The sequence below is a fragment of the Emys orbicularis genome, chromosome 1 (genome assembly GCF_028017835.1).
Source record: "Emys orbicularis isolate rEmyOrb1 chromosome 1, rEmyOrb1.hap1, whole genome shotgun sequence".
Taxonomy (NCBI): domain Eukaryota; kingdom Metazoa; phylum Chordata; order Testudines; family Emydidae; genus Emys; species Emys orbicularis.
The window spans coordinates 93570393-93594996 of NC_088683.1; the positions used below are offsets into that span (position 1 = coordinate 93570393).

Below are 24604 nucleotides of genomic sequence, written 5' to 3' on the forward strand. Positions count from 1 at the left end.
CGCCCCCCCGGAGCGCTGCTTTACCGCGTTATATCCGAATTTGTGTTATATTGGGTCGCGTTATATCGGGGTAGAGGTGTACCTAAATAACTTTTAAAATATAGCCCCAAGGCACTTTTGAAGATCCCATCCTTCAGCTTTAATTCTGACCAAGCCCTTTCAACGGGGCCATTTTTCTGATATGGTACAAAAATATTGTATTCAGCTGCACAATTTCCTTCAGCTTATTTAACAATGTCCCTTGTTTAACAAGCAACAGACTTGCAACAGCAACATTTGCCCTTGTGCCCATAAGGCTCAATGACTGTAATTTCTTTGTATCAGGGCTTTTGTCAGGTCTATTCAGTCACTTGCAGCTAGTACAGAATATAGATGTGCCAGTCCTGGGGCTCTGTGATGTGTGCTGAAGAAGGTGCCAGTCCTTGGACCTGTCATGAGTCTGCAGAGGCAGCAGGCACTGACTCAAAACTACCTCTGCTGCTGGAGCCTGCACTGTCTCCTCCACACCACCAGGGGCTGCTACAGTGGCAGCAGCTGCTTCCTGCTCTCTTTCTGGATGCAGCTAGAAGGGAATCAATGAAGATAGCACCAGCTGCCTGGCACAGAAACAATGAGCTGCAAAAGGCATCAGGCCCTGCACCAGCTCTCAGGGTCAGCTGAGGAGCTGGGGAAGCAGAAGGCAGAATTCACAGGTAGGGTAGCAGTCAGAGAGGCAGGAATTGGGGTGCAGGGGAACAAGAGCTGGTGATGGAAGGTGCAGGGTTGCAAAAACTGGGTGTTGGATTATTGAACTGCAGGAAGTAGCAATTGGGTCTGAGGGATGCATGAGCTGGGTATTGAGGGAAATGGGAGCTGTAAGGCAGTGCAGCTGGAGACGGATGTAAGCAGAGAAGGAGCTGTTGGGATAAAAGTAGGGAATTGTGTGTGTGCATGAGGGTCAGGTAAGGTGATGACAGCAGAGTCACTCGGTGTATGGTAATCAGTAGGCCACACCATAGCCCTCCATTACAATACCAGCTCCAAACTGCAAATCACCAAGTACTCATGTGTTTAGGAGGACTCAGAGAACTTGCCTGAATCATCTTGACTGGTTCAAATAACATCAGGTGATATGCCATAGAAAGGGCCTCGTAACCCTTTTATTCTTGACTCCCATATTCATTTATAAATAGTACAGTGGCTAACAGGTTGTCTATGAAATCCTGGCCCCATAGCAGTCAACAAGAATTTTGCCAGTGACTTCATTGAAGCCAGTATTCGCCCTCTATCTCAGTGTATGATCTCATCAGATCTGATACTCTCAACAGGGTCAACCTTGGTCAGTGCCTGGAAGGGAGTCCTATGGAGATTAACTGCAAAGGATTAAGAAAACTTGTTTGTAAGATTCCAGAAGAGAGGGAAACATGTCCACAGTTGTTATTTAAAAGAGCTCTTAACGCTGAAGGTTAACTGAATGTGAAATAGTCATTACCAGAACCAACAAACTGTGACAATTTGGATTAAGGAGATTTTAATAAAAAGTGAGATTTTCATTATCACATTGAAACAGACATAGCAGAGTCATTCATCATAGAGACCACATCTGAGCTGAGGCATGTAGGGAAATGGGAGGACTGGCCAGGAATGGGAGTAGGATTTTGATGGAGCAGTAAGAAAGGTAAGGGCATAGATTATCTAAATCTGTATGTGAAATTCTTGGGCCCCATTTCACTAAATATAAAACAAATACATATTTAATTTAAAAAAAACCCTTGTTTTACTACCTATCTCAACTCTGCGCCTTCCAAAAATGCAAATACAGTAAAAGCTTTGTTATCCAGCATGTTGGGGAAATGGGGGGTGCTGGTAAGCCAAAAATTCCAGTTAACTAAGGGGGAGGGAGTTTGGGTGCAGGAGGGGGTTCAGGGTTGGGGAATGGGAGATGGTGTGGGGCGTGGGCTCTGGGAGGGAGCTTGGGTGCGGGAGGGGGCTCGGGCATAGGCGCGGACTCCAGGGGTGCTCCGGGGCTGGAGCTCCCATGGAGAAAAAATTAGCGGGTGTTTAGCACCCACTGACAGCTAAGCTCCGTCCCTCCCCCCCACTCCCGCCCACTGGCGGCCCCCGCCGATCAATTCCTCTCCTGCCCTCCCAGCACCTCCTGAACGCCGTGGATCAGCTATTCAGTGGTAGCGGCATGCAGGAGGCGCTGGAAAGGTTGGTGAGGAGCGGGGGCGGGGTGGAACGGGGGCATGAAGAGGCGGGGCAGGGGTGAGGCCTTGGGGGAAGGGGTGAAGTGGGGGCATGGCCGGGGGCAGAGTGGGGGCGGGAAGAGGCAGGGCAGAGGTGGGCCAATGAGAGCAGTGGAGCCAGTGCTTGGGGCCGGGGCAGCGTGCAGAGCCACCTAGCCGTTCCTCTGCTTAGGAGCAGCAGGGATGTGTCGCCGCTTCCAGGGAGCCACACGGAGCCAGGTAGGGAGCCTGTTGGCCCCACGCCACCCAGACTATAAACCGGACTTTCAGTGAAAATCAGAAATGCTGGTTTACTGAGCTTTCCGGCTGGAAAAGTGCCGGATAACACAGCTTTTAGTGTACGTAGTGAAGGTTACTTAAAAGCAGCCTTGATTTCAGTGCAGAATGAATTTCTTCCCAGGCTAATTTGCCCTCACTTCCTGAAATGGTTACACCTAGTACTAGTAGTGAGTTTTACCATGAACATAAGAATGGCCATACTGGATCAGACCCAAGGTCCATATAGCCCAGTATCCTGTCTTTTGACAGTGGCCAATGCCAGGTGCCCCAGAGGGAATGAACAGAACAGGTAGTGGTGGTGATGGGGGACTTCAACTATCCAAATATATGTTGGGAAAATAACACAGCGGGGCACAGACTATCCAACAAATTCTTGGACTGCATTGCAGACAACTTTTTGTTTCAGAAGGTTGAAAAAGCTACTGGGGGGAAGCTGTTCTAGACTTGATTTTAACAAATAGGGAGGAACTCATTGAGAATTTGAAAGTAGAAGGCAGCTTGGGTGAAAGTGATCATGAATCATAGAGTTTGCAATTCTAAGGAAGGGTAGAAGGGAGTACAGCAAAATAGAGACAATGGATTTCAGGAAGGCGGATTTTGGTAAACTCAGAGAGCTGATAGGTAAGGTCCCATGGAAATCAAGACTGAGGGGAAAAACAACTGAGGAGAGTTGGCAGTTTTTCAAAGGGACACTATTAAGGGCCCAAAAGCAAGCTATTCTGCTGGTTAGGAAAGATAGAAATGTGGCAAAAGACCACCTTGGCTTAACCACGAGATCTTGCATGATCTAAAAAATAAAAAGGAGTCATATAAAAAATGGAAACTAGGACAGATTACAAAGGATGAATATAGGCAAACAACACAGAAATGCAGGGGCAAGATTAGAAAGGCAAAGGCACAATATGAGCTCAAACTAGCTACAGGAATAAAGGGAAACAAGAAGACTTTTTATCAATACATTAGAAGCAAGAGGAAGACCAAAGAGAGGGTAGGCCCACTGCTCAGTGAAGAGGGAGAAACAGTAACAGGAAACTTGGAAATGGCAGAGATGCTTAATGACTTCTTTGTTTCGGTCTTTACCGAGAAGTCTGAAGGAATGCCTAACATAGTGAATGCTAATGGGAAGGGGGTAGGTTTAGCAGATAAAATAAAAAAAGAACAAGTTAAAAATCACTTAGAAAAGTTAGATGCCTGCAAGTCACCAGGGCCTGATTAAATGCATCCTAGAATACTCAAGGAGCTAATAGAGGAGGTATCTGAGCCTCTAGCTATTATCTTTGGAAAATCATGGGAGATGGGAGAGATTCCAGAAGACGGAAAAGGGCAAATATAGTGCCCATCTATAAAAAGGGAAATAAAAACAACCCAGGAAACTACAGACCTGTTAGTTTAACTTCTGTGCCAGGGAAGATAATGGAGCAAGTAATTAAGGAAATCATCTGCAAACACTTGGAAGGTGGTAAGGTGATAGGGAATAGCCAGCATGGATTTGTAAAGAACAAATCGTGTCAAACCAATCTGATAGCTTTCTTTGATAGGATAACGAGTCTTGTAGATAAGGGAGAAGCTGTGGATGTGGTATACCTAGACTTTAGTAAGGCATTTGATACGGTCTCGCATGCTATTCTTATCGATAAACTAGGCAAATACAATTTAGATGGGGCTACTATAAGGTGGGTGCATAACTGGCTGGATAACCAGAAACAGAAACAATGAGCTGCAAAAGGCATCAGGCCCTGCACCAGCTCTCAGGGTCAGCTGAGGAGCTGGGGAAGCAGAAGGCAGAATTCACAGGTAGGGTAGCAGTCAGAGAGGCAGGAATTGGGGTGCAGTTTCTGTTTCTGGTTATCCAGGCATAACAAGTGGGGTTCCGCAGGGGTCTGTTTTGGGACCGGCTCTGTTCAATATCTTCATTAACAACTTAGATATCGGCATAGAAAGTACGCTTATTAAGTTTGCAGATGATACCAAACTGGGAGGGATTGCAACTGCTTTGGAGGACAGGGTCATAATTCAAAATGATCTGGACAAATTGGAGAAATGGTCTGAGGTAAACAGGATGAAGTTTAACAAAGACAAATGCAAAGTGCTCCACTTAGGAAGGAACAATCAGTTTCACACATACAGAATGGGAAGAAACTGTCTAGGAAGGAGTACGGCAGAAAGGGATCTAGGGGTTATAGTGGACCACAAGCTAAATATGAGTCAACAGTGTGATGCTGTTGCAAAAAAAGCAAACATGATTCTGGGATGTATTAACAGGTGTGTTGTGAGCAAGACACGAGAAGTCATTCTTCAGCTCTACTCTGCACTGGTTAGGCCTCAACTGGAGTATTGTGTCCAGTTCTGGGCACCGCGTTTCAAGAAAGATGTGGAGAAATTGGAGAGGGTCCAGAGAAGAGCAACAAGAATGATTAAAGGTCTTGAGAACATGACCTGTGAAGGAAGGCTGAAAGAATTGGGTTTGTTTAGTTTGGAAAAGAGAAGACTGAGAGGGGACATGATAGCAGTTTTCAGGTATCTAAAAGGGTGTCATAAGGAGGAGGGAGAAAACTTGTTCACCTTAGCCTCTAAGGATAGAACAAGAAGCAATGGGCTTAAACTGCAGCAAGGGAGGTTTAGGTTGGACATTAGGAAAAAGTTCCTAACTGTCAGGGTGGTTAAACACTGGAATAAATTGCCTAGGGAGGTTGTGGAATCTCCATCTCTGGAGATATTTAAGAGTAGGTTAGATAAATGTCTATCAGGGATGGTCTAGACAGTATTTGGTCCTGCCATGAGGGCAGGGGACTGGACTCGATGACCTCTCGAGGTCCCTTCCAGTCCTAGAATCTATGAATCTATGAATCTATAATCACCAAGTGATCCATCCCCTGTCACCCATTCTCAGCTTCTGGCAAACAGAGGCTAGGGATATCATCCCTGGCCATCCTGGCTAATAGCTATTGAAAGATTTACATATAAAAGATTAACTACAGTGTTCATTTAAAAAACAAACCCTATTCTGTTGTTTTTGATACAAGATGGTGCGAGTCTACCATTCTGAACAAACGTTGGAGTTTTCCTTTAAGCAGCTTGCCCAACGCCACACACCATAAATCAGCAGCAGAGCTAGGAATAGAATTTAGAGCTCCAGGTGCCTAAATCCCTTCTCTAGCTACTAGACCGCACCTTTTCTCTTGGTAGCCTAAAGCATATATTATATTAGGCCAGGGGTGGGCAAACTTTTTAGCCCGGGGGCCACATCGGGGTTGCGAAATGGTATGGAGGGCCGGGTAGGGAAGGCTGTGCCTCCCCAAACAGCCTGCCCCCCGCCCCCTATCTGCCCCCTCCCACTTCCCGCCCCCTGACTGCCCCCCTCAGAACTCCCAACCCATCCAATCCCCCCTGCTCCCTGTCCGCTGACCGCCCCTCCCGGGACCCCCTGCCCCTAACCACCCCCCAGGACCCCACCCCCTATGCAACCCCCCGTCCTCCCTGTCCCCTGACCGCCCCCGGGACCCCCCCCATCCAGCCCCCCCGTCCCCTGACCACCCCCTCCCAAGACCCCCTGCCCCTAATCACTCCCCTGGGACCCCCCTCATCCCCTTTTGGAATGTGGCCCTGCGAACATGGGTGGAGGACTCAGGAGGAGCAGGGGCAGCCGCGCAGCCGGAGAGAAGCGGCGGTTTCCCCTTCGAAGCGCCGCTTCTCTCCGGCCGGCTGCGCGGCCGCCTGGTGCTCCTCCTGAGTCCTTCGGCCACGTTCCCCGCGCTCCTGCCACCCACACCGCCCGCCTGCTCCCCTGCCCCCGCAGTGCAGCCCCTCCCCCCTGCGGGGGGTGTGCCGGTGCTGAGCTGCCCGAGTGCCCGGCCCTGGGGCCCCCTGTTGTTGGGGTGCCCATGCCAGGGCACCCTGTCTTCACCATTAAATCTGCCCCTGAGCCACGCCGCCCAGCCGGAGCCAGCCTCGCCGCTGCGCTGCCAGCACGGCGAGCTGAGGCTGCGGGGGAGAGGGGACAGCAGGGGAGGGGCTGGGGCCGGCCCGGAGCTCAGGGGCCGGGCAGGACGGCCCCGTGGGCCGGATGTGGCCCGCAGGCCATAGTTTGCCCACTTCTGTGTTAGGCCCTGTCACCTATAGCTACCCACTATGTAAGTTTTATAGCATGAGGACAGGTTTATAAATGCTTCATTGCCACTGATTCACTTACCTTGGCAATATCATACATGACAGAGATTTTAAACTCCCAGTCCATGAAGGTGCCATCTGGGTAGGAGATCTTATCATTTAAGACATCCTGGGAGGACAAGAAGAAGACAAAGGGGCTGACCTATAGCAAGGAAACAGCCGGGGAAGGCATCTCTTTGTAATGTTAACAAAGCTCTGAATCACACAGCCTTTTGGCCAATGACTAAAAAGGGGTACCCCTCTGTTTTACTTAAGAAGTTCGTAAATTATGACAGACACTGGGTTACTTGGAGGCTAGGGAATGGAATATAAGTTTGTCCTACACAGCAACTACAAAAAGGTGAGAACCTAACTTCTAGCCACTGTGGTTTCCAGTGGCAAAAATGAGCCTCTGTGAATATGTTTGCCTACATGAACACTGTGCAAAGCCTAGCAAGACATTCTGACTTGTCTGTCACTGCATCCTTTAATTATGAGAGTGATCCAAAGCCCACTGAAGTCAATGAGAGTCTTTCCATTGACTCAGGAGCAATGCCAGTTTACACCTGCTGAGGATCGACTCCAGGCAGGAGAAGGGAGAGGAGCAGAAGAGAAGTCAGTGATATTACTTCATAGAAGTACTGAAGTAATATTACTGACTTCACTTCTGCTCCTCTCCCTTCTCTCGCCCTAGGACCCAGCCGTCTGGCAGGTTAGCATTTCCTTTTACAAACTGGTAAGAGGGGCTTGCACAGTTATTTACCCGCAATGATCCTCTCTCACAGTATTCAATCACCCCAAAGATCATCGTGTCCATCTTCACTGTGCCATAGAACTTTGTCAGGTTGTAATAGTCAATCTGGAGGAGCTAGAGCAAAAATAATGTATCCATTAAAAACAGTGTGGGAGCCAAAATTAAGTCTGATGCTGTGAAGGGGCTCTCAATCCCAGACCCTGATATGATGTGTGGGTTCTCTGTGTGCAGGTGTGTGAGAACCAAAGTGGGTGATTGCTGAAGGGTAGCTCTCATTCCAGAGCCTTCTGATCTAGGAGATAAGGGTGGGGAGTGACTGTTTACTGTATTCCAAACTCTGCTGTCTCCATTATTGCCTCTGCAGTAGAACCTCACAGTTTCACACCCTGGACACGGATACCCATTATAAATGACCGAATGTTGCAAATTAGTTAGTAAATGAACAAATAATAAAAATATGAGGCTCCTGCATGATAATATGTATTTTGTTCATTTAGTTAGGCTATTGCAGTTTCATTTAAATTATTTATAATACTTTATAATGTATCTGTCCCTAATTTAAAAATGTACTTAGTATATTTTCTAAAAAACCATGAAGTATTAAAGCCAAATTAAACCCTAATGTAGGGCATAACTCTGTGGAAGTTAATGGAGATGTATTTGTATACACCAGAGATGCATTTAGCCCTTAGTAATAGGAGATTTGACTACAACACTCCACTATTAAATGATTGGTATGAAGTGAGGAAAGAGAAAGCATCATTTTTAGCACTGATTATAAAAATGTGGATTAACAAGGTTCTATCAAGTTCATGAGCGATCTCAGTCATCCTCAACTTCAATGACTTACAGTGCGGAATCAGAACTGTGCATAAGACCCCCCAATAACAAACAGAAGGGTCCTCAGGCTACAGTAGCCTGTGGGATGGACACACACACATGGATTTGGGGGAATGGGTTCACTAATTAGTTTCCTTCACTCTGTAGTGTCTAGCTGCTACATGAAACAGTTACCTTGTTCAGTTCTATCTTTTGTTTCTCTGTGAAATTCCCATCATTGTGTTTGAGATCTTTCAGGATCACCACCTGGAAAGAAAAAAACAACTGGAAGGAAACCATAGCAGTTGCACAACAACAATCCGTGCTCCCCTAAACTACTTCTGGCATTTGAGTATATCCTTATTCACTAATAAGTAATGGAGTTATATTACTTTTCACAAGATTTACCAAGTTGTCCTGGAACAGACTAAGGGTCATTTTACCTTCTTGTCATATTTGGCTTGGCGCTGTCTCTGGATTGTGTCACGCCTCTTGTCTTCATCAATCTAGGGACCAAAGAAGACTCATTAGCCAGCAATTATAACATACCAACCCCACCCTGGCAGGCACCAAACTGCAGAGAGAAAAATAATGCCAAAGTATGCCACTGTCTGCAAGGGTGTCTCTCTCTTTAGAGCCCAACTAAATCCCAGAGCATTCAATCACCAGGGTCTCTTCCTCTGATCAATACTATTGGCCTGTGATTTACAGACAAAACAAGGATCAAACCCTTCCTGAAAAGGGATGTCACTTGTGATACTAATGATGAGGGAACCCAATGGAAGAGCCTGGAAAGAAATACCCTGCCTGTTTCACAGTCGTACAAAGAACTTGTACTTGCTGTATTAAGTGGGGAAGTTACTGGGGATTAATCTCATTCCTCTTCTGCACAGTGTGTAGCAGGTGAAAAGACAGTGAACCAGTTTTAACAGATAATTCTACCATTGTCAGAGCCCAAGCAGTAGTCACCATTTGTCTAACACTAAACCTTGATAGTGCAGAGACTCTGAGCCCCCACAACCCTCCCTCCGTGGGGATATCTTGTTTCTCCTACCTTCAGACTGACGTGGCTTGTCTCATTGGTCTCCAGAGGCAGGATCTTGTCAGGTGGTATGTGAGACCATTTCTTCTGCCGAAGTGCAATATCTCTCCTGTACTTCCTGTGAAAGAAGCAAACCTGTTTAAGATCATCCTATCAAACAACTGGAATCCACACTGCTGAGTGCGGTGGGGAATCTTGGAGTACTAGAGAGAATCCTGCGCACCAGCTCCTGCACTCTCTTCTTCATGCATTCCTGGAGAGCCTGCTCCTACAGCTCCCAGCTTTGAGGCCTGGAAGGGAGAAATACCCTCTCCATCACATACTCCTTTTCCCCCGATCCTAGGGAAGTCTGGGCTCTCTGAGGTTTCAGCACTATAGATCTGAAGGGGTCAATGCAGAAGAGAAATTGCTGGTAGATTGCTGCCTAATTCTTCACATTTACACCCAGGGGAAGACAATGCAAGTTACTGCAGAATGAGTCTGCAATAGCTTATACTGTTTACTTTTCTGTGCTATTGAACATCCTCTGAGGGCAATCCCAGAGGCAAACATGGATCAGATGAGTCCCTGGCAGCAAGGCTCTTGCAGAAATGAATTGTGCTATCCAGGAAAAGCAGAAAGCCAATGGGGAGGCAGCAGAATGAAGTAAGGTGACTTCTTGTAGAGGGCCTTTGCCTCTGGCAGATTTCCTGATTATATTGGGTAATAATCCTTGGAATTGGGGCATGGAATCCCCTGTCTTTTCTGCAGGAATGTCCTCCCTCAACAGAAGAATTATAAGAAAACAGGAAAACAATTCATTGGAATTTCCACTCTTCTATGCAGGTTACTCCTGAATAAAAAACATGGGCACCACAGATTGGTTAGTGGAATGCTGGCAAATCCTGAACAGTGATTGGCTGCTGGAGAATGCTCTGGAACACTGAAGATCCTAGGATGCTGACTGACATCAATATTTTATGTTTCTAACATATTTTAACTGCCATTGCTAAGGGGAGAGGGAGGAAATATCCATTTTTAGCTGTAAATGTTTTTTCTGATTTTAGTCTGGAGTGTTTAGTTGCATTTGAACCATCATAATTTGCCAAAAGGAGCACCAATCAAAGTGTTAGACAGTTATGAGATCATGGGGCTCTAGTTATATGGGTCTCACTGTATCTCTCCTGAATTCCCCACATGAAGCTCTAATAGCATTCAAGAACAGAGAGATATCATAAGGGAGAAATTTCAAGATGGTTAGGAAAACATTAAATTGTGGGAAATTCCCATTTCATAATCTTAACTAGAAAATTCTATGAACTATCAATAAATAAGGCAACGAATCTCAGTAGAAAAGAAAGATCCATTTGACTTGTTAGTACCTAAGCACTTATTGGACTGGAATGACATTTCCAATGTCTAATACTGGTTTTGTGTTTTTTTGAGGACTCTGGATTGATTTGTTTACTTGGAAGTCAGAATTACCCAGAAAAGTGTGGATAGTTTAGGAACTCCACACACTGGGTGATATATAAGAAATGATTGGAGCTCTGGTTCATTTTCTTGCCTAATGGATCCTTAGGAGTATTATTATCATCTATCAAGATATAAGACTTACTAGAGCAGGAAATTACTGCACAATTGAAACTAGGGTCAGAAGACCTCAGTTTAGGTAGGCTGCTTGTGGAGCTTGGCTATATTGATGGGAAGAGCAAAATCAGTTATTAATCAGGACATTAACTGGCTGACAAAAGAGAATGGCATTGTCATGTCTCTCTTCTTCCTTGAGAATTATGAGGTAATCCACTGCATCATCTGAATTAGCTAGGATTGTGAAGTTTGGTAACATTTCTACATGCAAAGCGTAAATTCTTTGGAAAAAAATAGCAAGAATTGATTCTGAGGAATCCCCAGGAATTTCTTCTGCATTGGAGGCTCTCAGAGACCACTGTGATGGGTGTGGCATAAAACTCTAAATGGAATTCAACGATTAATATCTTTGCCATCAATAGATTCATTGGAATGGATTCAGGAGGGGTAACAGCACCTTTAGCAGCAGTACAAAGTGTCTGGAAATAGCCTTTGTCAAATTTCTGGGAGCTCTTCAACAAATAAACAAATGCAGATTAACTTTATCAGTCTGTTGGCATGTTTGTCCTTAGGTTTGGGAACAATGAGCTCTTCTGTTTCTTGGGTGCAGCTGGGCATCCAAGTGTGGACTGACTACATCAGCTTGGATTCTTATCTCATGGAAAGTGTTAACTAGCAAGGAGAACACATCAGGTCAAAATGACAATGGTTAAAGTGTGCTACCAATCAGGTTTTCATAGAATCCAATTTTCTTGTTGTCTCTGAAGTCCTTTGATCTGTGGAAAAGGAGTCGTCTGAGCTACTAAAGGTGGAAGGTCCAGGTAAAATATACATCTTTAAAATCACTGAAAATGACGGTTCTGAGTCCTGTGAATATGACAGATATATAGATGCACTGCAAATGGGTTGAACTTTTTCTTTGAGAGGATCCTAGAGTGGGTTTCAGTTTCTATTTATCTGATTTTTCTGCCATGATAGAAGCTATACCACAATCTAGTCAGAAAATTTTATCCATAGAAAAAGAATGTGAACTAGCTGCAATGAGGCAAGACAAGTCTGGGAAAATAGTAAGAGATAAAGTGGGTCTAGAAACTGTGGCACCAAAACTTTCTGGTGTTTTTCTTTGTGCAATGACACAAGATTGAGTCATCCTTTCAGAATGAACGATTAAGTCACCAAAAGGGTAAAGAAACATAGGGTACGTCTACACTTACCGGAGGGTCCGGCGGCAGGCAATCGATGTTCTGGGATCGATTTATCGCGTCTGGTTTAGACGCGATAAATCGATCCCGGAAGTGCTCGCCGTCGACGCCGGTACTCCAGCTCGGCGAGAGGAGTACGCGGCATCGACGGGGGAGCCTGCCTGCCGCATCTGGACCCGCGGTAAGTTCGGACTAAGGTACTTCGAATTCAGCTACGTTATTAACGTAGCTGAATTTGCGTACCTTAGTCCGAAGTGGGGGCTTAGTGGGGACCAGGCCATAGAGTAATAGAAAGGGCTAAGTGTGAGCAGTAAGTGAGAAAAAGTCTGAAGGTTGGCCTTGTCCTCACAAAGACACTTGCTAAGTTTGTGTGTGTATGCGAAACAGTGCTTTCTAGTGGGTGGAATAGGCCTGATCATCTGTCACATCTACTACCTGAGCAACTGGATCATTTCTCAAAGCGGAGTGCTGAATACAGGTGCCATGTGTGATGTCTACAATAGAGTGGCACACACAGAGGGAGAAGCCAGCAAGAGCCTTGTCGATGGGTGGGAGATAATTGGACAGATTTTCAAGGAGATATCAAACAACCCACGCTCAGAAGCAGCAAATGGAGGAGAAAAGAAAGATGAGGCTGGTACCTCAACACCAGCAGAGCGATGATCACAACCAACACCACGGTCCCTGTGAGTGCAAAGACAGCGATAGTCAGGATGTGCGGGCCTGCAAAGGAGAGAAATGGGAAAATATACAACCTTAGTGAGAACACTGAACACATTGTATTAAAAAATACATACCCAGGGCCTGATGCAAAGCCTGTTGAAATCAGTGGAAGATTGGCCTCCAGTTAGGAAGGCAGGACATCAGGTCACCAATAAATAAATCAGTCAAGCAGATATGCATGAGGAGTCACGAGGTGTCTCCCTGCCAACCCCCTGAAACATGTGTCTCACTTATAGAAGCCTGCATGATTCCAAACATGATTTTAATCATGTGACTGGGTGATGTTTTGTGACTAGAGATATTTAAGAGTAGGTTAGATAAATCTCTATCAGGGATGGTCTAGACAGTATTTGGTCCTGCCATGAGGGCAGGGGACTGGACTCGATGACCTCTCGAGGTCCCTTCCAGTCCTAGAGTCTATGAATCTATGAATCTATGTTTGAAATGGGAGTATTAGAGCACCAGTTTTGTTCTTGAGGCTCTGCTACCCTCTTGTGGCTACTGACACTATAGCATGCTAAACAGTATTCCACCACAAATTAATATTGTGTATTCTTCTTAAAGAACCAGAATAAAATTAATGTTGGAGTGTATAGACCCCTTCTAGGGATTGGTAGGGTGGGTGTTAACACTTTGAGCAATAGAAAAATCAAAGGTAAAAGCCCTAATTTTAAGGAATGTCATGGGGAAGAGTAGAGAATTGGATCAGCAGTTGCAAATTACACACTATAAAAGGGTTGTGTTCTAGTTACTGAGTTTGGTACGCTTTCTAGAGGAAAGAGGACATAGCTAGCTAGAACAGTTTTGATAGCAGGTGGATGGTGACAGTGACTTAAACTTTGGCTATTTAAAGCCATTCTCTGTTTGAATACATTTGTTTGGAAACTGGCTGGAGGAAGCCTTTTTAAACTCTTGGCTTTGGAAAGCATTTATGTTTGTTTGTTTTGCCTAAGCTGCAAAAAATCTGGTTATATCAGAAGTTGGACTTCTAGATTTGCGAGTATTGGTCCCCTGCTTTACTATGGCTTGCTTGACTGCTACAAATTGAAAATGGTAGTATATGCTTAATCCTGAACTAAGCCTAATAGCTCTACATTTATGTTTTCATAGACTTTTGGATGATTCAGGAAGCCTATTTATGGCGCTAAAACATATGATCTGGTCTCATTACAATGTTTCTACTATAGAGGAAACTAAACTCTGTAAAAATGTCAGGTTTCCTATTTTTTGGCTATAAATGACTTCCTAAGGCATTTTCTTAAGGAGTTTGAGGATGGTAGAAGAATGTAAATGAAAACACTACACTCCATGTGACCCTTTACTGCAAATGGACTCAAGATTGGGGGAACAAATGAGTGGTACCTCAGCTTAGCTACATTTGCACAATAACACTTGTCAACAGAGACATGTAGGACGTTAGCTTAATGTGCTAAATAACTCTTATGCCAAATAATCAAAGTGCTCATCTGCTCTCTACTGGGCTTTTGGTGCCACTGTGTTCCACAAAGGGACTTACTGGCCGCCGCTTCCAGCAGCCCCCATTGGCCCGGAGCAGCGAACCACGGCCAGTGGGAGCCGCGATCGGCCGGACCTGCGGACAGGGCAGGTAAACAAACCTGCCCGGCCCGCCAGGGGCTTTCCCTGCACAAGCGGCGACCCCTGTTTGAGAAACCCTGCCTCACAGCTATTTGCATACACGGCACATTGTTAATATGGAGTTAAGCTTTCTGGCTATCCACAGTGCCCTAGGTTATTCATGCTCATCCACCACATGAGTTTGTGTCCAAAAATCCAAAGGTTAGAAAACCAGAAAATGAGCAGTTCAGGTTCCAGGATTATGGAGGTACTATTGCACGGGCCAAGAAAGCACAAACCTTACAAATGTAGGAAATGCAAAGTTAGGAAGACACCTGCCATGCAACATTAACTCTGCCCCTTTGGTCCATCACAGTACCATTACACTTCAGTAAAGTTTTTACTGTCCAATGTGATCTCTTCCAGCCACACAGAATCATAGAATATCAGGGTTTGAAGGGACCTCAGGAGGTCATCTAGTCCAACCCCCTGCTCAAAGCAGGACCAATCCCCAACTAAATCATCCCAGCCAGGGCTTTGTCAAGCCTGACCTTAAAAACCTCTAAGGAAGGAGATTCCACCACCTCCCTAGGTAACCCATTCCAGTGCTTCACCACCCTCCTAGTGAAAAAGTTTTTCCTAATATCCAACCTAAACCTCCCCAACTGCAACTTGAGACCATTACTCCTTGTTTTGTCATCAGGTACCACTGAGAACAGTCTAGATCCATCCTCTTTGGAACGCCCTTTCAGGAAGTTGAAAGCAGCCATCAAATCCCCCCTCATTCTTCTCTTCTGCAGACTAAACAATCCCAGTTCCCTCAGCCTCTCCTCATAAGTCATGTGCTCCAGCCCCCTAATCATTTTTGTTGCCCTCGCTGGACTCTTTCCAATTTTTCCACATCCTTCTTGTAGTGTGGGGCCCAAAACTGGACACAGTACTCCAGATGAGGCCTCACCAATGTCGAATAGAGGGGAATGAGCACGTCCCTCGATCTGCTGGCAATGCCCCTACTTATACAGCCCAAAATGCCGTTAGCCTTCTTGGCAACAAGAGCACACTGTTGACTCATATCCAGCTTCTCGTCCACTGTAACCCCTAGGTCCTTTTCTGCAGAACTGCTGCCTAGCCATTCGGTCCCTAGTCTGTAGCAGTGCATGGGATTCTTCCGTCCTAAGTGCAGGACTCTGCACTTGTCCTTGTTGAACCTCATCAGATTTCTTTTGGCCCAATCCTCTAATTTGTCTAGGTCCCTCTGTATCCTATCCCTACCCGCCAGCGAATCTCACTTCTCCCAGTTTAGTGTCATCTGCAAATTTGCTGAGGGTGCAATCCACACCATCCTCCAGATCAGGGGTCGGCAATGTTTGGCACGCGGCTCGCCAGGGTAAGCACCCTAACAGGCCGGGCCAGTTTATTTACCTGCTGTCGCGGCAGGTTCGGCCAATCGTGGCCCCCACTGGCCGCGGTTCGCCGTCCCGGGCCAATGGGGGCGGCGAAAAGCCGCGGCCAGCACATCCCGCGCCGCTTCCCGCCGCCCCCATTGGCCCAGGACGGCGAACCGCGGCGAGTGGGGGCCGCGATCGGCTGAACCTGCCGCGTCAGCAGGTAAATAAATTGGCCCGGCCCGCCAGGGTGCTTACCCTGGAGAGCCGCGTGCCAAACGTTGCCGACCCCTGCTCCAGATCATTAATGAAGATATTGAACAAAACCGGACCCAGGACCGACCCTTGGGGCACTCCGCTTGATATCGTCTGCCAACTAGACATGGAGCCATTGATCACTACCCATTGAGCCCGACGATCTAGCCAGCTTTATATCCACCTTATAGTCCATTCATCCAGCCCATAGTTCTTTAACTTGCTGGCAAGAATACTGTGGGAAACCGTATCAAAAGCTTTGCTAAAGTCAAGGAATAACACATCCACTGCTTTCCCCTCATCCACAGAGCCAGTTATCTCATCATAGAAGGCAATTAGGTTAATCAGGCATGACTTGCCCTTGGTGAATCCATGCTGACTATTCCTGATCACTTTCCTCTCCTCTAAGTGCTTCAGAATTGATTCCTTGAGGACCCGCTCCATGATTTTTCCAGGGACTGAGGTGAGGCTGACTGGCCTGTAGTTCCCTGGATCCTCCTCCTTCCCTTTTTTAAAGATGGGCACTATATTAGCCTTTTTCCAGTCATCCAGGACCTCCCCCGATCGCCATGAGTTTTCAAAGATAATGGCCAATGGCTCTGCAATCACATCCGCCAACTCCTTTAGCACCCTCGGATGCAGCACATCCAGCCCCATGGACTTGTGCTCATTCAGCTTTTCTAAATAGTCCCGAACCACTTCTTTCTCCACAGAGGGCTGGTCACCTCCTCCCCATGCTGTGCTGCCCAGTGCAGTAGTCTGGGAGCTGACCTTGTTCGTGTAGACAGAGGCAAAAAAAGCATTGAGTACATTAGCTTTTTCCACATCCTCTGTCATTAGGTTGCCTCCCTCACTCAGTAAGGGGCCCACACTTTCCTTGACTTTCTTCTTGTTGCTAACGTACTTGAAGAAACCCTTCTTGTTACTCTTAACATCTTTTGCTAGCTGCAACTCCAAGTGTGATTTGGCCTTCCTGATTTCACTCCTGCATGCCTGAGCAATATTTTTATACTCCTCCCTGGTCATTTGTCCAATCTTCCACTTCTTGTAAGCTTCTTTTTTGTGTTTAAGATCAGCAAGGATTTCACTGTTAAGCCAAGCTGGTCACCTGCCATATTTACTATTCTTTCTACACATCGGGATGGTTTTTTCCTAGAGCCTCAATAAGGATTCTTTAAAATACAGCCAGCTCTCCTGGACTCCTTTCCCCCTCATGTTATTCTTCTAGGGGATCCTGCCCATCAGTTCCCTGAGGGACTCAAAGTCTGCTTTTCTGAAGTCCAGGGTCCGTATTCTGCTGCTCTCCTTTCTTCCTTGTGTCAGGATCCTGAACTGGACCATCTCATGGTCACTGCCTCTCAGGTTCCCATCCACTTTTGCTTCCCCTATTAATTCTTCCCGGTTTGTGAGCAGCAGGTCAAGAAGAGCTCTGCCCCTAATTGGTTCCTCCAGCACTTGCACCAGGAAATTGTCCCCTACATTTTCCAAAAACTTCCTGGATTATCTGTGCACTGCTGTATAGCTCTCCCAGCAGATATCAGGGTGATTGAAGTCTCCCATGAGAACCAGGGCCTGCGATCTAGTAACTTCTGTTAGTTGCCGGAAGAAAGCCTCGTCCACCTCATCCTCCTGGTCTGGTGGTCTATAGCAGACTCCCACCACAACATCACCCTTGTTGCTCACACTTCTAAACTTAATCCAGAGACTCTCAGGTTTTTCTGCAGTCCTGTCCTTCCTGAACAGTTTATATCCATCCATGACAGTACTCCAGTCATGTGAGTTATCCCACCAAGTCTCTGTTATTCCAATCACATCATGTACACCACAGATCAACTGTGCTGCACAGAGTACAGCAAGGCTCCTAGCAGTATATGAACAGAAATGATAATTTGAAGTTGTATTGGGTACACAGAAAATGACAGGTTTAGTTAGGGTAGGATAAGGGACTGTCATATTCTCAGCTCCTATTGACATCCCAATGGCAGTTAAGATTGGGTGGCCACATTGCATAGTAAGTGTTATCTTAACGGTGCATGAGCCCCCTCCATTATGAACCAGTTTTAGTAGGTATCTCACCAGTGCTTGGAATGTCATTAGGCAGCTTCCGGTTCTTCCAGCTGAAAGATGGGTTGGTAGTCATTGGTTCTGTCTTATTCTGATGAGTGTCATACTGCAGGAGGATCTGGAACTGTGAGAGAATATAGAAATGAACTTCGTTAATAGCTCTCACGCTCAGTCCCTTTCCTTTGCTTCATCCTCCCATAATGCACTACACAACTTCCAGCAAAATAGACTCATTTCCTCTGCTGCAGTGATGTGTCCCTTCCAGCCTGGGTCATGTTTCTGTTTTTCATATTCTGCCTGTACTACTCCTCTGTCCTTCCCAGAAGTGCAGCAGTCCCACAAAGTCTGGTGTTTTTGACTGCATCAGTCTACCAAGTCATCAGGGTGACTTCTTTCCCCACTTGCCTCATTGTGCTGCTGTGAAGGGGCATGCTCTCAAAATGGCAGAGAGGAGAGAAACAAGTTCCCCTGGGCCTGTTCAACACCAACAAGGCACACCTGCAAGGCTTGTTCTGCCTGGAGTCGGGGAGAGCTTAAAAGGGAACACTTGCCCCAGGATGAGGGCAGTGAACAGGATGAAGGCTGCCCTGCCTCTGAAAGCCAAGCTAGGCTCACACAGAGAGAAAGCAACAAGCTTCACTTCTCCAAAGCTGCACAACTGAGCCTCAAAACAACATGCCCCGTGAGGAGGGGCTGGAGATAGACCCCCATCTAGACTAAGCCCAAAGAGCTGACCCAGGAAGACTGCCTGAGTCCCAGGTCACCCTTACTTTTCTTTAATTTCCCATGGACTCCCCTCTCCCAGAAGGGAAGAAAGAGAGGAGAAGACTTTTCATTTGTTTGCTTGCTCCAAGGATCCCTTGGGCAGCTGCCAGCAGGATGAGAAAGACAGTACAAGGACCTGAAGTGGGGTCTGGGAGGGGACTTGAAGGGACCCCTAGCCCCCACACCTGCACACAGACAGCTCTAGTACACCTCCATTTCAGCTCTGGCTATCTCTCTTGTCATAGTCACACTCTAACCCAGGGCCTCTAGTTCCCCTCTCACAGAGCACCACAGAATACCTTCTTAATGGAATTACATACTTGATAGGTATCTACTGATGTATACAATAGAGACAAATTGACATCAAGATCTCCAAATTCATCCAGGGTCACTGGACCCAATGCACCTGTGGACACAAGGAACAGATCAATGAAGGAGCCTGGCACTTTCCCAAGAAGCATTAACATGTGACAAGAAGAGAGGTGTAAATTAAGAGACTTCTGATGTTAGGGTTTTTCTTCCCATTAACCTTCTGCAGCTACACGACAGCACCCTTCTTAGCACCCACGTCAGCTTATTCAGCCTCTGCTTCTCCCCTATTTCCATACTATTTTTGCTTTAAAATATGAGTTTGAAATTGGTAAAAGGAGTAGATCTGACAATACTGAAGAATGAAGCCTCCCTAACCACAGAAAAGATACAACTCATGTAGCAACCAGTCTGTTTTATTTCCATACACTGATCCTGCCAATGTGCCTTCAAGGGACCTTCTCTAGAGGTGAGAAAGAAACTCTGATTCTATCCCTGGTCTCAAGGTCTGTTAACAAGGAGGGAAATACAGAGATAATATATGTTCTTTTCTACTGGCTTCACTTGGGCTAGATTTTCATCATTTGAGGGATAGCTGTTTGGGTCTAATAACCTTGTGTACCTTGCCATTTTAACCATACTTTTTCTTACCCTGCTGCTTTCTTTCTTATGGTGGGGAACACATACATTCCATAACTCAGGATATGTTAATGTTACAGACTAAGGATTTTAGGGTGTAATCTTCAAAAGCACTCAGTGTTGGCCTAATTCTGCTCCCTCTGAAGTCAATGGTGAAATTGATGCTGATGCTTTCTTGGCCAATGTTAGCTGTAGCTGAACGTTATCTACTATACATACTCCCCACACTACCATCCAGGACAATGACAAAAGAACTGGCTGCATTTTTGGGGATGAAGCTTAGAGATGGATTTGGTTCAATGTTATGTATACTTCATCCTCATCCAACCTTGTGTCTAGCCTAAAATAAAACCTGGATGCCAGTCAGATGACAGGGAACAGTCTAATGGACTCTGCAACCCACTTGGATGCCTCACAATTACACATCCTTTGGTCCACCCAGGCAACAGTCCCCATATAGACAATTCAGACTTCTATACCTACATCAGAAAAGCACAATGTAATAAGGCCAGGGAGCTTAACATATGTCATCCTATTCTGTGCTGACCAGGGAGTGCCCCTCCCACTATACAGGGATATTCCTCCTAGGTCATTTCTGTACCCTTTACACCGCCAGACCAGTGTGAAGAGCCTGCAGCCCAGGAGAGATTCTGGCCCCCAAACACTTTGGTCCTAATTGAAATTTATAAAATGTTTCATCTCTTATTTTGTATGTGATGTATACGGAGGGGGATTCTCTGTGTGTGGATATTACTTAGTCTGTTTCTTCAGTGCTGATTATCATAGTATATTTAGAAACATCAATTGAACAGAACAAGAGGGAAGACAACTCATTGCAGAGTCTGAACCCGTTCAGCAGTAAGGGGACTTCCCCTCATGCCCACCTGGAAAACAAACTCCCTCTCCCCACAGTCCACTCAGTGAGCTGTTGCTCAGAATTGTACTTGATTACCTTGAAATGTGATGTTCCGAAACTGTTCAATGAACTCAGCGGGACTCCCAATTGGCTGTTGGGAAAACAGAAGTTTCTTCAGGACGTGTCCAAAGAGCAAGACTCCATCCAAATAGCCGACAATATAGTCATTATTCAGCTAGAATAGGGGAAAAAAAGAAGTTGGCAACACAGCCTGTTTATACCTCCATCCAAAACTGCAGCATAGTTGGGAGTATCAGCTCAGGAGAAACTTCAGGAATGGAACAGCAGAAGCTGCTGCAGATCAGAGTGAGGTGCATTGGTAGTGGTGTGTGGGGGATCAGGCTTGGAAAAATAGGATGCTGCAAGGTGGGATTGAGATGTATAAGCAGAGTGAGATGATGGAGCCACAGGTCTGTAGTAAGAGGGTACTGCAGGTCAAGATTAAGGTGCAGTGGCAGAACTGGGGAGGCCCTAGGACTGGAATAGCAAGAGGTTCTGTGGGTCAAAAGTATTTTCTACTAGACACCTCCTGACAACTGTTCATTTCTGAATTTTCCATGCCTTGGGTTTAGTTCACTAGTCTATAATACTTGATGGCGCCTCAAAGGTTTCTAGAAGCCTGCAGGGGAGACTTGGTGATATTAAAGGTACATAAGGCACTGGTCCTGCCTGACTTTTTTCTGATGCGACCCAGGTAGCAGAAAGTTGATCCGGAAAAGAAATGCAGCAGCACAACCTCCAAACAACCCTGGATCTGCTGTGACATTGAATGACAGGCCCCAAATGGGCAGAGCAAGGGCACCCATAAAAAAAATCACTGAATTACCTTTCATCAGAGTTTATTCTGTAGTTCTGCACCAGAGAGCAGTAGCGATACCATTGCACTTATCCCCAGGGGCACAGGGGAAGGCAACTAAGCCCTTTAGCTGTACTGCTCAGCTAGAAACCTGTTACAAGAGGCTCTCCCACCTCCAAATCCCCCATTTATTCTCCTTTGGGAGCAAGGTGCTTCATCTCTGTCTTCCCACAACTCCCCCAATCACAATTCCAGACCCTTCCTTTTCCCCCGGGCTTCCTCTGTAGTGTAGCAGAGTTTCTGTCTCTCAGTCCTTGTTTTCCCCACAGTCTGTGTCTCTGAAACCTGGCCACCACTCCTTTTTCCCCCACAGCCCCACCACATCTATAAATCCAGCCTGAATTATGTAGTATAGCTACTCTAGAAAGCATCTGATAGACTTTACAGTCACCCCAAAACTTGAGGTACAGTCCATATTTTCTGCTCCTGAGGGCATTCTGTGCCAAAAAATTAAAAGTTCTGTGCACGATATATTAAAATTCTGCAAATTTTATTTGTCAAATAAATGTGGAGACTCCAGCATGGCATTGGGGAGCACAGGCCACTGGCTTCACAGAGGTGGGAGATCACTGTGCAGCTCCACCTCCACCTCCTCTGCCCCCCGTCCTCCCCCCCCCCCCCAGGACACAGACTCAGCGCTGAGGCTGCATCCAACCCTGACACAGTGCAAGGACCAGGCCTGCCCCAGAAACACCCCAGGGCCCTGCCCCTCGATGCCAGGTGCACCAGCTGTGGGCAGGCAGGCTCAGCAAGGCAGGATCAAAGTGTGGAGGGGCTAAGTATGGGGGGATCCAGGTGTGGGTTGAGAGGGTTCTGTGTGGGGCAATCTGGGTGTGGTGGCTCAGTGGGGGATCTGGATGCAGGGGGGATTTGGATGCACAAGGTCTTGCTGTGGGGTTCTGGATGCAGTGGTAATAGGACTCTCCTGGGGGGTCCAGGTGAAGGTGGTTGGTGCTCAGCAGGGGGGTCTGAGTGTGTGGGCATGGGACAGAGCTCAGCGGGGCGGGATCTGGATGTGGGGGCTCAGTGGGGGGTCCCAATGCTGGGGGAGTGGGGTTCAGTGGGGTTGGGATCCAGGTGCAGGTGGTTGGGGCTCAGTAGGGTGGGGATCTGAGTGTGAGGGGCTCGTCAGGGTGGTCCAGGTGCAAGGGGAGGGGGCTCATCAGGGGGTTCTGGGTGCGGAGGGCAGGGTGAGGTTCAGCGGGAGGGTCTGGGTATGAGGGGGTCTGGATGCACGGGAGTTGGATGGATGGGTGAGCAGCTCCCTGTACAGTGATCCCTCCCCCTGCAGCTGAGGAGCAATGGGTGCAGGAAGTGCTGGGGGATGGGGGGGAGGGTTGCAGAGCTTCCTACAGCCAGTGGAGAAATCTGGGGGTGGGTCTGACCTGGCCCCAGATGCCGTGCAGGAGAGGAGGAAGTCCCATCCTCCCCAGCTCAGCCGGGACTAGCAGCTGAGCCTGGCGCAGGGTAGGAGCCACCAGCTGTGTCTTCCCCAGTCCTGCCCCCACCCCACAGTGATTTACCTCTCTGCTGGCTGCCCTGGGCACCTGAAACATACTGCTGGGGAGGGTCGCATGACCGTTTTTGTGGCTTCCCTTTGCTTCTCTGTCAGAAAGTCATTTTTCTGTGGGGAAACAAAGAAATCTGGGGGGGATATAAATTCTGTACATGCGCAGTGGCACAGAATTCCCCCAGGAGTAAAAATTTTCACAGCTCTCTCCCAAGTCCCATAAACTAGACACTTGCAGGCCAATTAAAAGCTTTGAACTTAGTTTGGGCCTCATAATGTAGCACAACTGTCTTGCACCTTTGTTTTGTGATGCTGTAACCCTACATCATGATGCCACATTACAGCAGGAGGATGAGAGGTCATCCGGCATCGTCACACTGTCATGACATGAAGAGCTAAACATTCCTATACCATGCTGCTGTGTTGCAATGTGATTAATTTATTTTGTGGGATGAGTACAGTCAGTAGCAGCCTTTTTTTTTTTTGGAACACTCTTGTGTGAACACAAGTGGGCTGGATAAAATGATCAGATATGAAATAGTGTGGTTACCAGGTGTTCTTCTGTGGAATCTGTGGAATTCAGTGTGTAACTGGGTGGTGGCAGCGTCAGGACAAGGACATTCCGCATATAACTGTCTGATTTGGTGTTGTTCTGAAAGTACATGTTACTGCAAAGAAAAACACAAGTGCTTCAGGGACAATGATAGCAGGAGCAGGGGAAACTGTAACCAGTGAAAGGCTCCATAACCCATTCGTAATCTGAGTTTTCCAGTTTCTTTGCCTGGTAGCCATGGCATGGACCTGATTGGAACTGGTGACTTATAATCACAGGATATTTAGAGAACCATGAATAGTACCCTGTTTTGTAATATTTTCAATAGCTCTTACATCATTCTAACATCCATAATAAAAATTTGTCCTATACATACCATCAAAGAGATGGTCAATATACTACTGCTACCTGATTTCCTTCAGATTTATATACTTATGTCCGAACTTAGTATGTTTCAAAGAGGGATATAATCCTAGGGCAACCCTGAAAGACCATTTCTCTCAATGCCATCAACACTTATTGACAACAACTCCCTTTCTTGTTATTGCAGATATGTGTTTGAGTAAAAACTTCTAGGCCTCCAGCTGCTGTTCCATCCTGTAATGAAGTCAGAATCTTGTATTTGTGAAATCCTATTGAGATCACTGCTGTGGAGGTCATTGCAATAACCACTTGGTAATAGCCTCTCTCTCTCTCTTACTTTTATATATGTCTGACAAACTGGAAGATCAGAATAGCAAGAAAACAATCCAGGGGCTAGAGGAAATGGTAAATGTAGGGAAATTTTAAAAAAATCCCATGTGTCATTTGGCCAAATTATGCAACTAAGTAGAACTGGATAGGAAACAATTTTCCTGTCCTGCGAGACATTTCATGATTTTGAAAAGCTTCCCATGCTACAGTGGGACAAAACTGAGACCTTTGAAAAAAAAATTGTGAAAAATCAGAATGACCAACTATAGAATAACCAATGGCCTAGTGGTTATGGCACTCTCTTAGGATGCAGGAGCCATAA

The 24604-nt window shown here is 46.4% G+C and overlaps 1 protein-coding gene across 1 annotated transcript in view; it reads right to left on the reverse strand.

Moving 5' to 3' along the window:
* GUCY2C (guanylate cyclase 2C) overlaps positions 1–24604 on the reverse strand; it is a 61783-nt gene that overhangs the window by 24380 nt on the left and 12799 nt on the right. The window contains exons 7-16 of the mRNA XM_065413956.1: positions 23587–23704; positions 20707–20845; positions 19127–19212; positions 18054–18165; positions 12681–12762; positions 9281–9386; positions 8670–8732; positions 8422–8493; positions 7417–7521; positions 6697–6783 (exon numbers count right to left, since the gene is read on the reverse strand). Of these exons, the coding sequence (XP_065270028.1) occupies positions 6697–6783; positions 7417–7521; positions 8422–8493; positions 8670–8732; positions 9281–9386; positions 12681–12762; positions 18054–18165; positions 19127–19212; positions 20707–20845; positions 23587–23704 (970 nt within the window). The remainder of the gene's footprint in view (positions 1–6696; positions 6784–7416; positions 7522–8421; positions 8494–8669; positions 8733–9280; positions 9387–12680; positions 12763–18053; positions 18166–19126; positions 19213–20706; positions 20846–23586; positions 23705–24604) is intronic.